This window comes from Pimephales promelas, chromosome 17, assembly GCF_988280905.1.
Source record: "Pimephales promelas chromosome 17, fPimPro1.hap1.1, whole genome shotgun sequence".
NCBI classification, from domain to species: domain Eukaryota; kingdom Metazoa; phylum Chordata; class Actinopteri; order Cypriniformes; family Leuciscidae; genus Pimephales; species Pimephales promelas.
Window position 1 is genome coordinate 27,605,239 of NC_142785.1, and position 21,167 is coordinate 27,626,405.

The window sequence follows — 21,167 nt, forward strand, 5'->3', positions numbered from 1 at the left end:
TAAAAAATGACTGGCACTGAAATTCATTGGTCAGAAAACGTGTCTAAAATAAGTAGAAATCAGTCTTAGTGTTTAATCCTTCCATTTGGTATTCTCTTCCTTGCTGTTTTTAACAAATACAGCACTTTTTTCACTTTATTGCAAGTATAATTGATGTCCCATTAATGCTTCATTTTTCACAAACAAGAAAGCAAAACAAGCAAAGAAGTGCGTCTCCTCCATCACTTAGACAAGGCGTTCTGTCAAAGTTCCTCCAGACTGTTTTATGGCGAGTCAAGGCTGGTTCCATTAGCAATTAGAAGTGTTCAGTTTGGGACTCATTAAATTACTGGACCTCGTCTGAGGAGTCTGTGGTTACAGTATCCATCACAGGCCTACACTCTATCTTTATGCAAAAGAGCCAAGCTCTGCCAACGGGCTTCATTCGTCAGTGCTCTGGGTCACTCTCTCCTGATGACTGATTTGTCTGCCAGCCGTACTGACTTGTAGGGTGAGCTTTACGTCTAACTGAATTTATATTCATAAAGAGGATGAATGAATTGTACAAACACGTATGCACATACACATTTCATGTAATTTGTCTAGATTGTGGATTATATGCAGAAAAACGTCTATTGGATCCTGAAACGAGTCCAGTAAAAAGAGTGCAGTGTCTCTTCTGGGAATTATGAGACTCTTTAAATAACAACAGAGATCATCTCTTGAAATGTCTGGAGAATACGTAAGAACAAAGGAAAGAGTGTTGGAACATCTCAACCTGCTAATTATGCATCATAAATCCACGGATATTGTGGTAAGGATTATATGGTTTTCAGACTAACACCTTAAACACCTAAACATGGTTTATTGCACCGTTTGCAGACTTTAACATCCGTATGGTTCTTGTATGTTTACAGAGACGGTGACCACCTGAGAGATTTAACCTCAAGAATAAGGATGAATACAGCATTCATAGGTGAGTTATATATACCACAGACGTCTCTCTTTCTTTCTGTTTTGTGTGTTTATGTGGGAGATCAGCCCAGTTGTGCAGAGACTGCCAACCCTCAAGTGTCTGTTACTGGAGCTGTGGTGTGCACGAGGCTTCTTGCATGTTTCTGTAACACTGGATTAGACTGCAACTGCCATGATACATTTCCCAAATTCATTTCCAAATGCAAACAATATGACTTGAACACGAACGCATCAATGGCTAAAAATAAAAGCAAAATGTGCACATTTTGTGGATTATGTTGCTTGTGACTGGGAAATAAAGCAGAATTATGATCAGGCTAACATCCATGTGTTAGTACTGCTACTACTGAATTTATAGTGAGTTCAAGAGTTATCATTATTATGAGAACATTTTAGTCATTTACATTATATTTAGTCATTTAGCAGACGCTTTTATCCAAAGCGACTTACAAATTAGGACTAAATTAAGCGAGTCATGGCAAAGAGTCAAGTCAAGTATATTTATATAGCGCTTTCACAATATAGATTGCATCAAAGAAGCTTCACAGTATCAATAAAAACATAAAAACAATGTTCGTTTCTTAGTGCAAAAACATTCACGATTGATAGAGAGAGCTGATCAATGGTATTAATGATTGGATAATTAATTTGAATATCCCTAACCCCAACTGAGCAAGCCAAAGGCAAGGAGCCCAAAAACTCCATCAGGTGACCCAATGGAGAAAAAAAGATAAAACCTTGAGACTGAGAACCCAGGCTCAGTCGGGGGCCTGTTCTCCTATGGCGTTTATGAACTAGAGCCCAAATTTACAGTAACTGTAAGGTAAATATGTATAAAAATGTCTCTAAACAGACTTTAAATGCGAACCTGTGATAAACGCTGAAGAGGCAAAAACAATGCAAGAAGTGCTTGAAATGTAAAGTGAACTTGAAGATTGGCTTCAGAATATTTAGTTTCTATGAAAAAACAGTGGCTTCGCTAATGGAAAAAAATGAGCCTGACGTCATCATACTCAGATTCTAGCCAGAATGTGAGTCTGATATACGGCTCCATTGGGCTGTGATTATGGGGCGTGTTTCAACCGAACCAGGAAAGAAAATACCTCTGCACTCAATTGGATCAACAAACGCCTTGATCGTGGTTCTCTGTTCCTCTTTTGAAAATTAATGCGTTGTCTACGTGGATGACGTGACGTGGATAATTAGGTTATGGTTGATCATCTTTCCATCATCTTATAAAGCCCACTCTGAAAATTTGATTGGTCCGAACAGCTTTGGTTTGGGAATACTTGCTTCACAACGGATCAAGTCCAGACCGAACTTCCCATCCTCAAAAGTTGTGGGCGCGGCTAAGTTCGGCTGGCATCCAGGCTAGAAAAATACGTTATCACTAATAAAATAATAAACAATAAATTAATTAATGAACTATGTTAAATAAATTCATATTTAATACATTTCCTAGCTTTCTAACATGATATTGTATAGTATGAAGATTATTGGATCTGTGATTATTTGGCAATGCTTTTGCATTCTCTCGCAAATGTTTTGCAGTCCGCAGAGAAACTTTTCATTCGCTCGCAAAGAACACAACAGTTTTGCAAGCGAACGCAACGTTTCTCAGGGGAACGCAAAACATTTGCGAAAGAACGCAGAAGCATTGACTTATTATTATTATGTTACTCTATTGTAAGTTCCTTTGGATAAAAGCATCTGCTAAATGCATGCATGTAAATGAGGTAATTTATTAAGAATAGTTTCTTCGAAAAAGCAAATTAGAAAACATCAGCTATAATAGAGTATAATATATAATATAAATTGCTGTTGTCTTCAATACTGCATTTATGCAGTACCGGTAGTACTGATAGATGCTGCTTTCAAATGCTCGAATGTTTGAACGAAATTTGTACAGAGATCCTACATTTTTCTGAAATTGGTACCGACTACTGAAATTTTGGTGCCGTGGTGACCCTACAGTTTGGAGCATCATAAAGTAATTATTAGATTAATTGAACACGCCATCAGTCTCTCGTTAAAAACGGTAAGTTTTGACTAGATTTGTTCTAGATGTGTTCATTTGTTTGTTCGTTCAGCTTGCCTTGCAGGCAGAAGAGCACAAGGAAAGAAAAAAGGTTAAATTGGGCTGACCCACACACAATTCCATTTTTCACTTGGCATTTCTCTGCAATTCTCCCTCTCCGTCTTGTTTTCTCTCTGATTCACAGTGGCATAGGGACACCGCAGGACTGGCATGGTTTGTACTGCTGGCACGGGTCACACGGAAAGATAACGCACACATTACACACAGCAGCTCTCAGGACACCCAGAGCGTTAAACACCTAACAATAAGAACCACATCAACACTAGTGCAAACCAATCATTTAAAACAGCTCTTATATTTCAAATGTGGCCGAGGAACAAAAGTATGCCAAAAAACGCAAGAAAAAGTCAGTTTTTTTAAAAGAGGCCTTTGTGCTGCATTCATGTATGGAAGTGATTATAATGGGTCTACATTTAATTTTCACCAGATGATTAACATATTAAATGTCACTAATTATTATAATCTTGCTAGAAAAGTGTTTATTTTACTGATTTAAACCATTTAAATAATTATTTCAGGATTGAAAAGGAACTACTGATCTTTTTTCTGGTTTTCCGAGTGTCTCTCTCTCTCTCATGTCTGCCTTAGGATGGAAAATTGCTTTCTCTCTCTCTCTCTCTCTCTCCTGTGATAAAGCTGTTGCCTGTGCACTGGGAAAGTGAAATCCATCATGCGACGGAAAAGGTTTATACCACCATTCCGCCCCATTGAGGCCCGTAACACGTATGTGCTCTCGCCGTGCATCATTTACCCACAACACCCCACTCTCTTCCTCTTTTTTTTTTCTGGTCTCGGTAGCGCCTTTTGGCTCGCTGTAGCGACAGCTATGCTCACATGCAGACTTTTGCAGGATTGATCTATTGTAGTGGTTGTTTTTTTGTGGGTAGTTTTGTTCAGCGCTGTTGGGTCTAGTTCACAGACATCAGCGGCTTCTTTATATTGTCAGATTCCCTTTGCATTGTTGCTGCAGGCTCTGCACGGACATAAACCCACATGCACTTCTACTGCCAAGTGCTTGGTGTACTATTTCAACTTCTTTCTGACAGGATAACACTTTGCTACCACTTTCGAGGTTTTTCTAAGGAGACAGAGAGGAATCTGCGGAGGAAGGTGAAATGATACTAAATTGCTGCGAGTGCTGAAGTCAGTTTTGAGCTGCTTTTGTTGATGCATTGAGAACCGCCCTAGGTTAGTTTGGCTTTAAAATATACAAAAACATCAACCAGTGTAGTTCCACGATGCTCAAAGCGAATAAACAAACATGTACATTCACAGATATGCCCTTAAGAGCATGTTGGATAAATTGCTCTGCATATCTGTGTAGGTTTCACAATTTTGTGGCAACAAAATGCCTCCATTTAGATGAAAATATTCAAGAGACGTCTTTATTGGCAAAACAAGATTGAGCAAACGCAGCTGCTGTTAATGTGTGCTATCAAAGCTTGTTTTTGCTTTCTGTGGCTATGCAGTAATGCACGCGTTAAAGAATCAGCAAAGGTGCGTTTGAACTGACATGAGATTAGATGGAGGTCATGTTGTATCCAACTGTTTTAGAAGGTGGATCACACAATTACCTGTTGCTCGTCACCTAAAATCACTGACTCTCTTATTGAAAACAGTCACTTTGTCACTGTGAATCGCTGCAAATGTAAACGCCATGCACTTAAAGGAATTTACTCACTCTCAGGTTGTTCCAGACCTGTATGATTTCAGAAAATGACTTTTGGTTTGTTTCTCCCAAAGTTATCATATGACTTCAGAAGACTTGGAATATAGTCCATTAGTTGCATGAAACACTTTTAACCATTGTCTTAGATAGGATTTTTTTGTGTTGTCTGAAATACTAGGTAATCTATGATGTTTTCCTTACAATTGTGACTTTGGGGTCATGAAATTGACTCTAATTTTTCAAAATACTGATGTTTTTGAATCTTTAGTGCTGTTGTGTTGTTTAATGTGCGTTTCTATTACGATTATGATGATTGAGGGTCAATCTGACCCACATACTTTCATGTTTTTTTTGTTTTTTTAAATAACCATTTCCCCACAAATAAGTGTATTTTTCTGTTTAATTTGTTAAAATATTTTGTGAAAACAAAAATGGCTAAAATACATTTTTTAAATGTAATGTACATATTGTTTAGGTAATCTATGAATTTATATTAAAAATTTTTCATATGAGTGATTATATGTGAATTTTATGTTTTACCATTTTGTTTTAAACATCAGTTTTACACATTACAATACTTTTTTTTTTTTGTCATTTTGAAGTTTGACAGGCGCTTTTTTATTATTTTGAAGACTGACCAGAATATTAATTAAATTAACTTAAATTAACAGAAAAGTGAAATTCAATAGGGTTTGAAAAATAAATAATGACAGGATTTTCAATTTGGATGAACTAAATTTTCTTATGAATAATTAATCATTCATTGCAAGCTGGTCACAAGAGGTACGTGGATGGCGCTTTTGGACTCGTAAGCATCTTTCTGCGCTTTGATGCTGAGCCATATAACATAAAAAGTTGCCTAGACACCATCTCTAGTTAAAAATAGCTCTAACTGTTTTCTCAGGATCAAAGCCTGCACAAATCGAACAACATAAACAAGTGGTGACACCCGACTTTTGAGTAACTGATCCCTTGCATTCCCATCTGAGTATGTATGAGGATCACTCTCATGGCAGATATCTCTAGAGTTGATCCCAGTGACCTGCAAATTATCAAACCCTTGTCACACTCTTCATCAAAGCATGCTTTCTTGTTCTCATCTTAGCGGCAAAAGTTGCAAATGTACGTCCTGCTAAGCCGAGTTCAGGTTGTGATGTAGCTGTGGATGAAAATGGCATCAGGTGTGTTTGTGTGTGTGTGGAGGTGTCTATGGAGCAGTCTCCACCTGCTCTCTCTCTTCAGTGCCCACTGGGGGCTGGATTCCCAGAATGCCTTTCAGGCAGCTGTTGACAGCCAGCACTGTGCCCTGGCCCCCCAAACGGCTCTGGGGATCAGCTGCTTAAGAGGCTGTTTGCGTGTGTGTGTGTGTGTGTGTATTTGAGGGGGCGAACACAATGTGTGTTCTGCTGAGAAAGTCATAAGACACTTGTTGTAAATATGTATGTGTGTCCATGTTTGTGTGTGTATGTATGAGATTATATACTAAAATGTTTCCTATGTGTGAAGCAAAAATGTGTGAGAGTCTTTCTCCTGCATAGCACAGTTTTAATCGAGAACCAATTATGACCTGATGCACCATGGCAAATGTATCGCAATGTCCATTGTATTGTGAGGTAGTTCGCGGTTATACGAAGCCATAGCATGCTATCTGATTTCCACATAGACAGACTTACACAGTCTCTGAACAAGGGTTTGAGAGACCTCTTGAGTTCCCTCTCACAGTTGTACCCCTGACATTAATTGTCACCCTCCTGAAGCCAAGTCAAAGCCCTTCACTTTACAGATCCAGTTACTGACCTCTCTCACCTCCAAACATGACCTACATAAAAGTCATGCACCTTCCTGTGACCCATGTCCATACACACACACACACACAAACAAGCACATTTATATACTCTCAGCTTCTCGTTGTAAATCACAAGGTTCTAACATGGCTCACATTTTAGTTGCTGGCATCTTGCTTTACAAAAGTCAACTTTTAGTCAAGGGGTGTTTATACATGTGCAATTTTATGAGTCGTTATCTAGTCATGCTTTGAGCAAAATATGATCAGCATACTTGTAATAAAAGTGTTTGGAAAATGGTAATTATGTAGTCTAACTATTTAACTGTCTACTGAGCTTTGTAAGAAATGCAGAGAGATGAGAGTGTTTCTCTGTATAGTTGCGGTAACTTGAGTGAACGTCACAGCGGTGCCCCTAGCCAAACCAGATCAAACGCCTCCACACACACACAGGGGTCTCTTTGTTCAGAGTGATCTCATGTCCCAGCTGGCTTATGTCATCCTAGCACTACAACATTACAGTACAACCTGCCTCAAGGCTGGCTCAGGTAGAAAACTATTATAATGATCTAATAAAGCACATGCAGGTGTGTGTGCGAGCAGGTGAACGAAGCACCCCTATAGGAGAAAAATGTTCAGCAAAAAAATATGATCTCATTAGTATTATGAAAAGTGCACTTTTCATAATAATAATGAGATCATGTTTTTTTAATCATACTCTTAGAAAAAAGGGTTCATTGGGGTTCTATACAGTATATGAATCATAGGGTTCATTACTTAACTCCAAAGAACCTTTTATGCTAAAAAAGGGTTCTATAATGATAAGAAAGAACCCTTTTATTATTATTCATTCATATATTACATTATTCTGCAACATTCTGTAGTTGTAATTAAATTATTGTTTATTAAACTGTTGTAGTAACTATATATCACATTTTAATCATGCTGATTTTTGGAGGAGAAAAACTGAAATGGCACTCTCCGTGTGATATTGATTAACTACATAAAATTATATAAATACATTTTCTAACCCCAATATCTTGAATTTTGTGATCATTCACATGCATTCATAAATACATTTTAGGGTCTTGATGTTTGTCAATAATATGAAATATTTTATCCGGAAAAACCAAAACAAATGATAATGAATGAACCCAAAAGGTTCCATATAGAACCCTAAAGGGTTTTTTATTATTGAACCCTTAAAAAGGGTTCTGTATAGAACCTTTTAGGGGTTCCAAATAGCGTTGATAGAACCTTTTAAGGTTCTATATATAACCTTTTCTTCTAAGAGTGTGAAGTAGTTCAGGTATGCCCTTCTACGTCATGGGGAGTAAATGGGAATGGACATTTTTTGTTCCCCATGAGGAAAACCTCTTGTAAGTCTTACAGAATGAATATATATATATATATATATATATATATATATATAATTTTTTTTTTTTGGAAAATGTAAAAAAAATGCTGATGAGTATGTTGAATATATTTAGCTGATATATATACAGCTTGTTCAAAAATCATTATGTCTGTAATGTTCCCATAAAACATGGAAACACAAGTGATTTTTTACTTGTTAAACCGTTGTGATAATTAAATTCCCCTAAACAAAGATTCAAATGATGAATTTTGATTGCATTTATAGATAAATTTGTAGGGACGCACAGGTAACATATCTGTTATTGTCTGATAAAATATTGGAGAATTTTATTACTATTATTAATTATTCTTAAATACTATTTAAAATAGTCAAAAACAATTAAATTCAATTAGGTTTCCCCAAGTCTGTGAACCAATTTTTTCTTAGTGTGAAGAACATATTTTGAAGATCAGTCCTCAACTATAGAGCCTTTTTTTATGTGATGGAAGTAAAAGGTTCTTCATGGAACCATAAATAACCTGTTTTTAAGAGTTTGCATACAGATATCTATGATTATGATTGAGATCATGCTGGATTGTGGCAACGTGTTGAAAAAAATACTCCACCTGGCCAAAAGTGAAATAGTGTGTTGAATGCACATGTATATACTGACAGTCAATTTTTACTGCACTCATGTGAATCTGTCCATATTTCTATTAACACAGGGGTTTTATTTTCCCAGGAACGTTGCCACTGCACTGTAAACCAGTTACCACAGGCTGTGTCTGTCAGTGTGAAGTGAACACCATGTTCTGTGTACGAGGAACTCGGTCTGTGCCATGCATCACTCAAGAACATTCCCCATATTCCAGTTCACACTACCCTCTGCCAACTGGCCAGCCAGCCTCTCCACAGGTTCTCCAAAAACTTCTCCACAACACCTGTGATGAGAGATGTGTCTACCAGCTCCAAACAGAGACGCGTTTAAGAGCCTGCTACTCACTTAATCACAAACCAACTTTACAATTCAAACTCTGCTGCTGAGAATACTATTAATGTTCACAGACATTTGGAGTCGACAGAGCTAGTGATTTTGCTGGGTAGTTTATTTGCACAATGCAAACTGCAGCTTAGGATAGTTTAAGGAGAAAAATGTCCTAAAGAAGTTTCTACAGACATGTGGCCTAGGTTTCCCCCCCCCCCCCCCCCACATTTTCTAGCCTGAATTTTTAAAGAGGTTTTAATGTAGTTTGAATGGCTATGCTTTGATATGCGTTCCTTGAATCCACTTGAGAGAAGCCCTCACCGCAGGGGCTACGGAGGGGGAAGAGTGCAAAGAAACAAAAGTGCACAAGCTCTCCAGATGTGTAATTACTTAATTTCCTCACATATAAAACAGTGCTATAATTAAAAGGAAGTATGCGATTTACGACAAGTATAGGGGCCCAAATAATTTATGAACAAATTCAGTGTACAGTATGACTCTTAGCGCGATACCAAAAAACGAAAGAATATTTCAGATCCTTTTGTTTTCGTTTTCAAAAATTCTTTCGCCAATTTATTTATAAAATTCATGTTCCTCTGATGTTTCTGTGTGGTTACACACCTGAATCTGATGGATAATTAGGCCCTGCATTAGTTGTCAAAACATTGAAACTTAAAGGAATAGTTCAAACAGTATCTACTGGAAGAGTCACGTGTTGGAGACCAGTGGTAAGAGATGATTGTCCCATTCTGAGATGCAACACAACTACTGTAGCCATTTAATACAACCCTGGACACAACAGGTTTCTGGAAGGTTAAATTCAGAAGCTTTGATTGTAACAGACTTTAATTTAAAGCGAAGACCACTCATTACATCAAGTCTTTCAGATGATCTCTTTTTGCACTCAAAGACCAGATTTCCATAATAAAAGACTTGGGGTTTAAGTTGTCTCAGCACAAGACAGAGAAAGTTTTGTGTGAGCTGGCAGTGAACCCTGTAACATGGAAGCCAAGGAACTCTGTCAATTATTAAAAGAAGGGTTTCACTGGTAGCCCAAATAAAAAGCGTGCCTTTCATAATAGTGTATAATCTAATACTCAATGTTTTACCTCTCACAGATGTTCTGGCCACGTGTCTGATTTCACTATTGCGACGTTGACTGCAGATGGGTGAGTAATGTTTTGACAAGCAACCACAACACTGATATTTGTAGTAGCACAGATGCGGTCTGGCAATGCTGAAATTACTTTTTCGTTATGTAGTTTTTGTTTTTTGACAAACTACTGAAAATAGCCTGGTTAAAACCAGACCATTCTCAGAGCGATGAAGGAGATGACGTATGCAGAGCGGCGGAGAAACAACCTCGAGTGTTGTTCTTTGCTCGGTTTTTAACAAAAAGAAAACGTTCAAAACGCTTAAAGGTGCAGTGTGTGATTTTTAGCTCCGCACCCCCTAGACACCATTTACTACTTTCTCTGATTTTGAAAACTCTTCAAATGCTTCCATGATCGATTTGTCGACCACGATCGACGGGTTGGGGATTCCTGTAACGTTACTGCTTTACGGTCAAAGACGAGTACGAATCAGCCGTCTCACGAACATAACCAGCACATTTATCCCCACATAACAAAGCCATAACACAGCGAGAGAGAAGAACTAAGTTACATGAAGTAATCCAAAAAGTCACTACTCACAGTGTCTATTAGGGCTGGGTATCGATTCACATTTCAATTTCGATTCGATTTCGATTCGCAAGCTCTCAGTTCGATTCGATTTCGATTCTCAATTCAACTATAATGAAGATGTAATAAAAATCCTATATTTATAATTTATAAAAAAGAACAGTGGACATAAGTTTACTAGTGGTTAATTAATACAAGAAAATTAAGAGCCATAACACTTTTTATTTTAGGTACACTAAATGCATACAAAGACTAGACAGGATTTTGATGCAATATGCAAAAAAAGAGTCGCACAGCTTGATCAAACAGTATCATGTTATTATTTTATGTTTAAGATAGATAAATATATAAATATTTAGACATTTTTTTACATTGATCTTACCTAAATGTTAATGTATTTTTTTTTGTTAAGAGTTTATGTATGGATGCTTGATTTCAATCTTTGAATTAAATTGAAAAAAGTAGCACAAATAAATACAAGAGAATAAAGACAAAAATTAAGAGACATTTTGGGGTAGTTTTTTGGGTATGTCAGATATACTACAGAAACTGAATAAATTAATCCAATGTAAAATAACACTGGATAGTCTTTTTAGTCCAGACTGAATTAAATACAAAGGCTATTAATTCTGATTGCTTACAATTAATAGTATATTCTGTTGTTATGACAACAGAATTAATGACTGACACAAATGGCTGCGTTCACTTTAAGAACTAGTGTGCGAATCCATTACTGTTTCATTAACTTTCTGTCACATGCGTTTAATGCTAATTTAAGACATTACCGACTGTCTTTACGAGGTTACTCACCAAGACCAGAGTTTGGACATAATGTCGCGTGTTTAACTGTTAAAGTGATATAATCCAGGGATAAAACTTTTGTTTCTGGCGAGCTGTTTGTGAGGCGGATTTAGGCTGTGCACGCAGTGAAAGAAATCTCTGAGAGTGCGCGAGCACGGGATGGTTTAACATTGCTTGAGCAAATAAATGATAAATGTTAGTTACGATCATAGGTCACGATGCAATGCTGGCCCGATTGTGCAAGTGAATATTCCGTGTCCCGACTCCTAAACGCGTGTGTGTATCGACAGCTGCAGCGCTTGGCGCTTGCCTAGTGCAGAGAGACGAGAAGATGCAGCACCGCGTCCGCGAGCCCTTTATATGGAAAAAATCGATTCCGGCCGTTGAGAATCGATTTTGAATCAAACACATTTTAAAAAACGATTAATCGAAAAATCGATTTTTTTGCCCAGCCCTAGTGTCTATGGCTAGCTTCTAGCTTTCTGCGGCTTCTCTTTCAAGGTAGTGACGAAACGCGCTCTGTAGCGCTGTTTGTTCGCGTTCGGCTACGGTAGAAACATGACGTCACAATATGTCGACCTTCATAGAAGGGGGTGGCCGCGGTTATGTAGATATAAACGTCTCATTCTAAGGTAACAAAAACATTACGGTTTATTAAGTAAGTTCTTTATACGCCACTGAAAACATAGTTATGGATGTCAAACTACATTTCTGTTAATACAGATCCTCAACATTTTTTACACATTGCACCTAAAACAGACGCCATAGCTGATTCGAACGAGTGATGTTTCGAACAATGGATGCGGCATCCATCTTTGTAATGTAGGCTACAAAATCTGCTTCAAAATCCCAGCGCTGTCGTCATCGTGTAAAGCCCGACCCAACGTTTCTGATTGGTGCAGGGACTTCGACGGATTGGAAATGGGCTTGAATGAGCTCTTTGCCAGACTAACTTCCAGAGCAAATTTAAATTTGCCGGAAGTTGTCTGGGTTTTCCCAGGCTAGCTGAAAACAGTATGAGTGGCAGTCAAAAATTTTTTGCAAAAACTTTTTGCACCACCATTGGACCAACTGGACACGAGCAACTTAATTGACAAAACACACACACACATTCTCACATTCCCACAGAGAAGCAAAGTTGTGTGATTCCTTCACAGTGTCCGTATCAGCCATTACGAAACACAAAGGACCTTCATCCCTGCAGATGGAAGTTTCTGTGTTTAAACATTCACAGCCTAGCCTGAAAAGAGTCACATAATTCCAGCAAATTGGACACAGTGATTAGTGCAGGGAGAGAAAAAAAAAACAGAGCCCATTCATAACTTCAGCGGTCGGGAGAAAGCAATTATTCCCAGAGGGTTTGACAAAGGGTGAGAATTTATGCTGCAAAAGTAATTTTATGTTTGTTTTCTTTATTTGCAAGACATTTGCAAAGATCCATCAAACTGTCCTGCCTTGTGCATAAATTCAGGAAATGTCTTTCAGCTCATTTGAAAAGAGAGAGAGAGAGAGAGAGAGAGAAACATTGGCCGTGTAGTTTATTTCATTATTTTTTCCTGTCTTGTAGAAAGTTGACACCCATCCAAAGTGTTTTAGCTCAAGTAAAGCACACCTCTTAACGTTTTCTGTTATTCCACTCACTTTTTGTTAATTTTAACTGACGGACCTCTCGACACTTTTTAACTTGTTGTTCATGCCGACGTACTGTAAATGGACAAGTAATCTGTCACATGCTGTTATCTAGCAAATAATTTTGATGTAGCAGTTATTGTTTTCTTGTGTAGTTTTAATTGTTGGATGACGGGTGGGGGAGGGGGGCTTTTTTCCAAACCAGGCCTGTTTTCCGAACCGTGTGTCGCATTCCCAAGAATCCTGGCGACTCTTTTGGATGGATGGGATCCTCATGGATATAACAAAGCACAAAGGATGAATAGCAGTGTAGGGTGTGGGAGTGATGCTAGAAAGAGAGACTGGATGTTGATAAAGTGAGTGTTGAGCGAGTGTTTCTGAAGGATTCATGTATTTTTTATTGTGTATACTGTATTTGTTTGTTTTTATCTATGCTTTTGACAATAAGAAGTACTAGAAGGCATAATCAATTGAAGGAGAAAGAGAGTATTCAGGCAAGTAGTGTGCAATTTTGCATGAGTTGATGTTAACTAAATCTGGTGGTGAAATATACCTTGCGGAGACAGACATGCAGGTAACCTTTCATTACGGTCATAATCCCTCTTAATAACAGAGATGTGATGTCTGATATGCTCCATTACACAGAATGGCAAAAGACAAGCTGATGTTAAACTCTAACAGCAGCCTGAAGATATCGAATTAACCACACACACACACACACATACACACATAATGCAGAAAACATAAAGATACAAATAAAAGTATAACAAAAATACAAGAAAACTGTTTTTCTTCTTATATTATTATAAATGTATGTGTCATAAAACACCACACTTTCATATATATTTTGATAGTGTAATCTTAATTCCTATAGTTAAAAAGTTTAGTAAGAAATGGTAGAAAATAAACTGATACAACAATAAAACAAATACAATAAACTTTATATATTTAAAAAAAGTTTGATGGAAACATTTTTAAGAGAATTGGTTTCTTGATAATCTTCTTGGTGAGTAAAATAATAGCTTTTTTATTTCATTTTTTTTATTTAATTAAGAAAAAAATATATTGACAGCTATATTGTGCAGCTATACAGCTATAGCTCTCCATTTAATTTGATGAAACTTGAAGTTCAAAATTTCCAAGCAAGATAGTTTCCTAATGACAGTGAGGAGTTGATTATCATGGATAAGAAAATTAGCAAATAATAGTTTGTATAATTTTTATCTGATTTTAATATTTGCGTTTTTTATTTGCAAATATCATTTCCATTTATTTGAATGAATAGTTCTTTTTTAAATAGCCACAAATAGTTTTTTTATCACCAAAATATCGTAGACTATTATATGTTATATTTTATTATAGGCTACATACCAAATATTTATAGTGTTACTTTTAGATTTGGCCTTTTTTAGTTAAGTCAGTTGTCTCATACAACAACTGACTAAACTAAACACCAGCGCTTCAACAAAACTAATTAATTATGAATAATTATCATATTGACGTTATATTATTATGATATCATACAAATAATATGCTAGGCTAATGGGCCTACATTATGTATATTTATGTATATGGTTTAAAAGATAAGCTAATTATTTGTGATAATGATATGTTTCTTCTCTTATAGGGGGAATTATATTAATCTTTTGAGATATCTAATAATTATAACGGATATCTTTTTAAACTCTTATGTAGATTGGGCACATCAATGATCACTGATCATAAGTTAACTTACCTGTACCAGTCCAGTCCGTTGTCATAGTTACGGTCGAAGAAGTGCGGCTCCGCTCCGACCGCGCGGATATCTGGATGCACGCGCAGAAACTCCAGCAGCGCGCGCGTCCCTCCTTTTTTCACGCCGATGATGATCGCCTGAGGCAGCTTCTTACTACCCTCGCCTAACGAACTCAGTTTACTTGTATCAAAATACGAGCCCCCCGTCTCCAAATCTACATCCAAAGAGTTTGACAGCTGTACGTTTTCCCGAAAAATGTGTTTATCTGCCTCCATTTCAGATAAATCCTCTTCACTGACACTTTCGAGCCGGTGTATTAATCTGTTGTGCCTCATCACCTGAGGTCTCGTGGAGGTCCATTTCTGAAAAAGTCTCTTTATCCTCATCGAACCAAAATCTTTAAGTTTCGAGGCGTAAAATTCCTCCACCGGACCCGTATCTCTTCTCTCCGTGGGTATACAGGTCCCGCATCGATCCGTGAGGCAGTGGAGAAAGTACAGAGACGCAAGTATAGACAGCAACATGACCGCGAAGGTCTTAAAGATGCTCTTGGACGGAGGGTCTGAAAAGACGCGGCTAAATGCCATGTCGGTCCACGGGTGGCATGAGTTGGAGAGACAGCCATGCTAGACTGGCATTATTTGGTCTTGCCATCAAAAAATAAAGCAGCGTTTGGAGCTCGAGAGCATCAAAGGTGGTTTAGATTTCGCACGCGCCGCTCCCCCAAAACCCTCGTTTATATGTTGCCTAAAGCTCGTCGTCGTTATATAAACTGTTATTAGTCTGAGAGTTAGATTAGTGAGATTTTTAAATTACTATCTTATAAGCGTTAATCATAATACCTTCAATAGTTTTTAAACAAATCGAGTCAAAAGTGTAAAATAAAAAACGATTTTTTTAGGCCATCCTTTTCTTCAAATGATTTGTGAAATTCTTATAAACTTTCATAGCACTAGTCTAGTAGCTCTCACACGTGTGTGTCTTGTATCTAACTTCAGAATGACGTCATCTAAAGTGACTGACATACTGCGGCCCAATCAGGTTCCCCAAACTTTTCCAGAGCGGGTGTAATTTGCTTCGCAGTAACCAATAGGATGCAGGAAGAGCAGGATAGACCCCGCCCACCTGTCAGCTCCGTTGAAGAGGAACGGTTACGCTCGTGTTCAAAGCAAATGTCACTTTCATCGCCTGTGGCCACTGCCAAACAAAATGTAGGGTTGTAAGTTAGTTTACAAGGTGGTTGTAAAGAATCCAAGAGAGATTGTTTATAGATTAACATCAGCATATTTACTAAAAAAACAATAAATGTAACAGTACCTAAATTTCTCCCTAATATATCTTATAATAGTAAATTTTAACATTAATTTGCATTAAATCCTTTACTAAATCTAATTAGAAATCAGGCCAAATGCTCTGTCATTTTGCTTGGAAAGATTATACAGAATTTTAACTAATGCAAAACATATGATAAGCCGTTGGATAGAGGAAAAATGTATGAAATTGATATGATATTTGATCTCTTGTATAAATGTGTGTTTAAACAGTCATGGTAATGGTTTAGTAATATTATTTCAGACATGCATTACTGCATGACTAAACCTATAAACATCTCCAAATCTACGTATTGTGTGCACTTCATTTTATGCGAATGGATAAGAGAGAGCTAGAAAACAATCCTGTGTTCATTCTATCACAGTTTTCACCGCTATTTTTCTTATTTCTTATTATGTCACTGACAAATTTTGTAAACATTTGGCTCTTTTTTTTACTTCAGGCCACCAAGGACGACCGTCATTTCCCCCCCTGTTGTTACCGTATTGTCTTTCTTTTTTAATAAGGAGAAGAACACAGCATGGTGAAATGAAAGTAAAAGCAGCGCATTATCTCTTTACAAGTGAACAAGAACAGAACCAAATGTTTCACATCTGCTCCTGTAGTTTGCAGCATTACCATGTGAAAGCCAAAGGAGTGTTTCAATGCAGTACAGCCCACTGCTTCAGAATGGAGATGGAGACCTCAGTCAAAACACCGGCTTGCTTGTGCCAGATGTCCCCATGACGAGGACACAATGAAGGGGCTGATTCGCGTTTAGCAAATCACACCCTGGTCCTTTCGGCCATCCCGGGAGAAAGAAGAGGCAACAATCATATAGTAAGGCCATCCTCCTGTGATGCCCCCTGGGTCAAATGTTTTTGCACCACCATTATTTTCATGATAAAGGAATTTGTGGAGACTCTGTTGCTGAGTGGACAGGCCTGTCCACTGAAATTTAAAACACAGGCTTAGTAAACTTACAATGTTTATGTATTTTTGGGTTCTGTCTATTTGTGCAGTTTTGATATTGCAACTTTTGCACAACTATCTGTGCTTTATCCAGCATTTAAAATGTAAGAGCATACACAAATAACAGATAACTTTCCTTCATCTCTGTTATATTTACTCTGGACACTTAACAGTACTGAATTGTAAAACCGACTCAAGGATTTACAACAAATAATTGCAAGTATCTGTTGTCATTTGTTTAGAGAGTTCAGACATATCCATTTTGAAATTGCAATAAGTTTTTTTTATGAGGTTAACAGCTGTTATCACTATTCCTTGTTTGTTAGGATCTACAATGTTTTTATGGTCAGCAAGCAAAACCTCAAGTGCATCCTGGGATCCCATGGCTTGCTGCAGTTTTCTCTGGACAGCTTTATGTGTGGATTTGGGACGTCTCAACAGCAGAGAGACATCTTTACGGCCAGTGCTGTCGGAAAAATACAGGGCAGGTAATGCAGCTCTGTCATAGAACCGCAGAAGAAACAGAAGGGCATGTGAGGTAACTGTCCAGTAAATCTCTGATGGCTTATACATGAGGCAAGCCTTGTTCCAGAAATGAAGATCATTAGGTAGATAGATAGATTAGTGTGCCTTATACAATATATGTGAACTTTTCCTGTGATACATGTTTGTCTGAGAGGATTTATACACAAGCAAATGGTTAGGACATGTACATTCCTTTACAAAAAGAAAATATATTTCCCAATATATGAATGACTAAATATAACAGTATATTTGAAAATATACAGAATAATATATTGTGTTATATTACAATATATTGAATAATGCATAAGTAATTGCCGCTTTTCAATTAAAAATATGTGATGATATATTTACTAATATATCATAATGAATGTCATTTTACATTCAGCAATACACTTCATAATACAGTGTATAGATGTATATGTGATCAGATGTGGTACTGCATGTGTAATATATTGCAGATATAACATTAAACACTTACAGATCACCCCCCATATTAATATTGAGCAAAACCCATAAAATAACACTTCATTTTAACATTTGCTCTCTTTTAACAGTCAGAAGCAAAGCATGCTGGGTACTGGAAATCTGTTTTAACTCATTCCATGAAAGTTTGTATATATATATATATATATATATTTGAACATACATATGGGAACATGTGTGTGCAATATGTATGTACACAATGAAGGATACAGCTTTGTGAATATTACATGTAATGCTATATTTGTCTTGTCTTGTCATTTATAAATATTTTATATGTATTAATATATAGCCATACATGGTCAATGCATATATAGTATATTGAAAAAATATAAGCACTAGTTTCCCTTATATGGAAATGTGTTATGAAATATATCACATTATATTTTGCAGTGTATTCTTTGTTCTGTAAGGGTAAACACATCTGCGGTTCAGACATGCAAGCTGCAAAGTTTTTTCTGGTAGGAGGGATTTTCATCAAGAATTGCAGAAATGCAAATAAATCATGTTCTTAGTCAAATTAAGAGTCGGATTTGAAATGCTGCTTAAATGTTTAGATCGAGGTTGATTGCAATGAACCACCCGTGGCTTATTTACATAAAATGCTCTACCTTTATGAGTGCCAACAATTGACCCTATGTACAATAGATTTCAAGAAAAAGTCTGAGATTGTTTATTAATAAGACTTGAAATTCCTAATTAAGTGCAAATGTGATTAACTGTGTGTCCCACATCTTTGTGTGATAAGTGTGCGACACATTCCAACCTCTAAGAGGCAGTAAGACTCAATCCTACTTGAGGAAGTTTTGATGGGCAGAATTAAGAGGGAGAGAGAGAGAGAGAGAGGAGATGGGGGTAATCCAGAGAATGACTAGTGCATGTAAAACATGAATCATATTATTTGAAAAATATGAGAAGATTCTTAAACTCTTCAAATGGACTCATGGTAACATGATACAAATTCAGTCCACAAAATAGATATTCAAGCCGATGGAAATTATATTGAAACTTGTTAAATTTCCTGTGTATATCACTCTACAATGCATTGGACTCGCTTTCTCTCTCTCTTTCACATTGATCACATTAATGGGCCTGGCTTTGGAGATGAGCCTTGCAACTTCCCTGTGTGACTCTCATCTGAGCTCTCCTCTACCAGAGGCCCTTTGAGAAGATGACTCAGTCATTAGATGGATTGCTTTCTTACATAAACAAATGTCAGGCATGATCCCAACCGCCCTGTTACTCTGCTGTGGGACCAGAAGAGGTATGTGATATCAGAAGTGTAGAGACCTAAACAAGCTCTCCCTACTCATTAAAGGCAGAGAGTAACTGCTCATTAAAAAGCAATACAAATGTGTGACTCCCTTCTGTCTCGTTCATTTAAATGTTTTTAAAATAGATATATACATAAAATTGGAAATTGAATTTGAGGTCAGAGACCCACCAATCAGAATCTCAGCTAAACCCCCAGCATTAAAAGTGTTTGCTGTGATTTTCTTTTTTTGTCTTAAAAAAAACCCCTAATCTGCTATATCAGTTTACATTTTAGATTGACTAAGCAGAGAAGCATTATTTTATTTAACCATTTCAGCACTTGGACTTACTACATTCCTCCATAATTATTTTGAGCTGAGCCAGATGTCATTCTTCACTGCTGATGTGTTATGTGTATAAATTAAAGTAGCACAAATACAGGAGTTCTCCATTCTAATACCTGCTGATTGACATGTTCTCTGATTTCTCTCAAAGGGTCTCCGTAGTTTTCAAGCAAAACTGGAGAGATATCCTCACTCTTGCCTTGTCCAAGGTCTTTGTCCAAGAGAAAAGACCAGAGGGAACCACTGAACTCTTCTGCATATAGGTAAAACTAGTTACAATGTGCATTTGTACATGTTTCCAAGTATACAGATGTTTATAAATGAGATGGGGAGCACTGATACAGATTTTTATTCATTTTTCTCTTCTACATTATGACTGTCCAAGGTTCCATCTGAGGCACTCAAGGGATAGATGATAAAATTAGTTTCGGGTTTTTCACCCAGTATATCCCATCATGTTAAGACCTCTGAGTTAGTGCTTAAAATGTTCTAGGGAATGCCGGCGTCCCAGTCAGCCACCTGAGTATACACTACCTGCATCAATTCCAAAAACAGTCCATCTTGCTTAATTTGATAGAGTGTGGAAACCCTGCCTTCTCATGAGCCTTTGACAGTCGAGACAGCTGGATGTAGAAATAACTGCTTTTTGGCACACATCTTGACTCGCTGATCCTCTGTTTGACATATGAGAAAAAAAGGTATGCTATTTGTTGTATTTGCTATGGTATTATTTGTAACAGTATCTCAAATAGGTGTCATACATGTCAAAAAGAGGGAAAGAAAAGTGTGGGAAGAGAGAAAAACTGTCAGAGGAGCTTGAAGCAGAGACTGCTGTCTAATCAAGGCTGAAATGGAGATTCCCAGAAAACAAAGGTAATGTAATGCAGAGAGAGCAGGACTATTTTTATTATTATTGTTTCTGATAGACAATCAGTTATCATTTGCAATAACATACTGTAGCATTTTTTATCCTTAAGTATGAACTACTTCCCCCACTGATATTTACATATAGGAATATCTGACCCGGTCACACGGAAAATATATAATGAACACTATTTGTTAATGTCAGCTTCTAGCCTAATGCCATTAACCAGGACATAAGCAGAGCTCTCATTTATACCGTTAGCATTTTTTACAAGACCCAAACTGCCATCCATGACTTGTTAATAGTTGCCAGAGCATGAAAGATACCTTGTTAGCCACACTGCGTAATCAAAGAGTGATGACAAATTGTACTGATTTTGCATCAGCTTGAGCAAGCTGGCCACATGTTGCTGTTATTTTGGCTTTCAACAGAAAGCTCAATGGCCCTTTAGGGCAACCAGACTGCATAAATATTTGGTTATGGTTGTCTGTATCGTTTATTGTATTGCAATATTTCATATTTTCACAGCTGTCTACTTTAACTCACATCTGATTTTTTTTTAAATGTAGTTTATTCAAATAATCTGATGGCAAAAAGACTGTCATCTTAATTAGGACCCCTAAAGTAAAAAGCATAATTGGAGGAAAGTTCCTAACTTCAGAATCAGTGACTTTTGAGTCCGACATCAGACAACTCCAGCTTGTTTAAAGGTTTTGCAAGTGC

General features: G+C 37.1%; 1 protein-coding gene and 1 long non-coding RNA gene across 2 annotated transcripts in view; one reads left to right on the forward strand and one right to left on the reverse strand.

Annotated features, from left to right (window-relative positions):
* LOC120474725 (heparan sulfate glucosamine 3-O-sulfotransferase 3A1) overlaps positions 1 to 15,365 on the reverse strand; it is a 34,106-nt gene extending 18,741 nt beyond the window's left edge. Inside the window, exon 1 of the mRNA XM_039665271.2 lies at positions 14,694 to 15,365. Within this exon, the coding sequence (XP_039521205.2) occupies positions 14,694 to 15,280 (587 nt within the window). The 5' untranslated portion in view covers positions 15,281 to 15,365. The remainder of the gene's footprint in view (positions 1 to 14,693) is intronic.
* A 1,386-nt stretch (positions 15,366 to 16,751) lies between these two features.
* On the forward strand, positions 16,752 to 19,842 carry LOC120474727 (uncharacterized). Its single transcript, XR_005621816.2, has 3 exons — positions 16,752 to 16,844; positions 17,303 to 17,464; positions 19,731 to 19,842. It is a non-coding gene; the product is annotated as an uncharacterized LOC120474727 (long non-coding RNA).
* Positions 19,843 to 21,167: the final 1,325 nt, after the last annotated feature.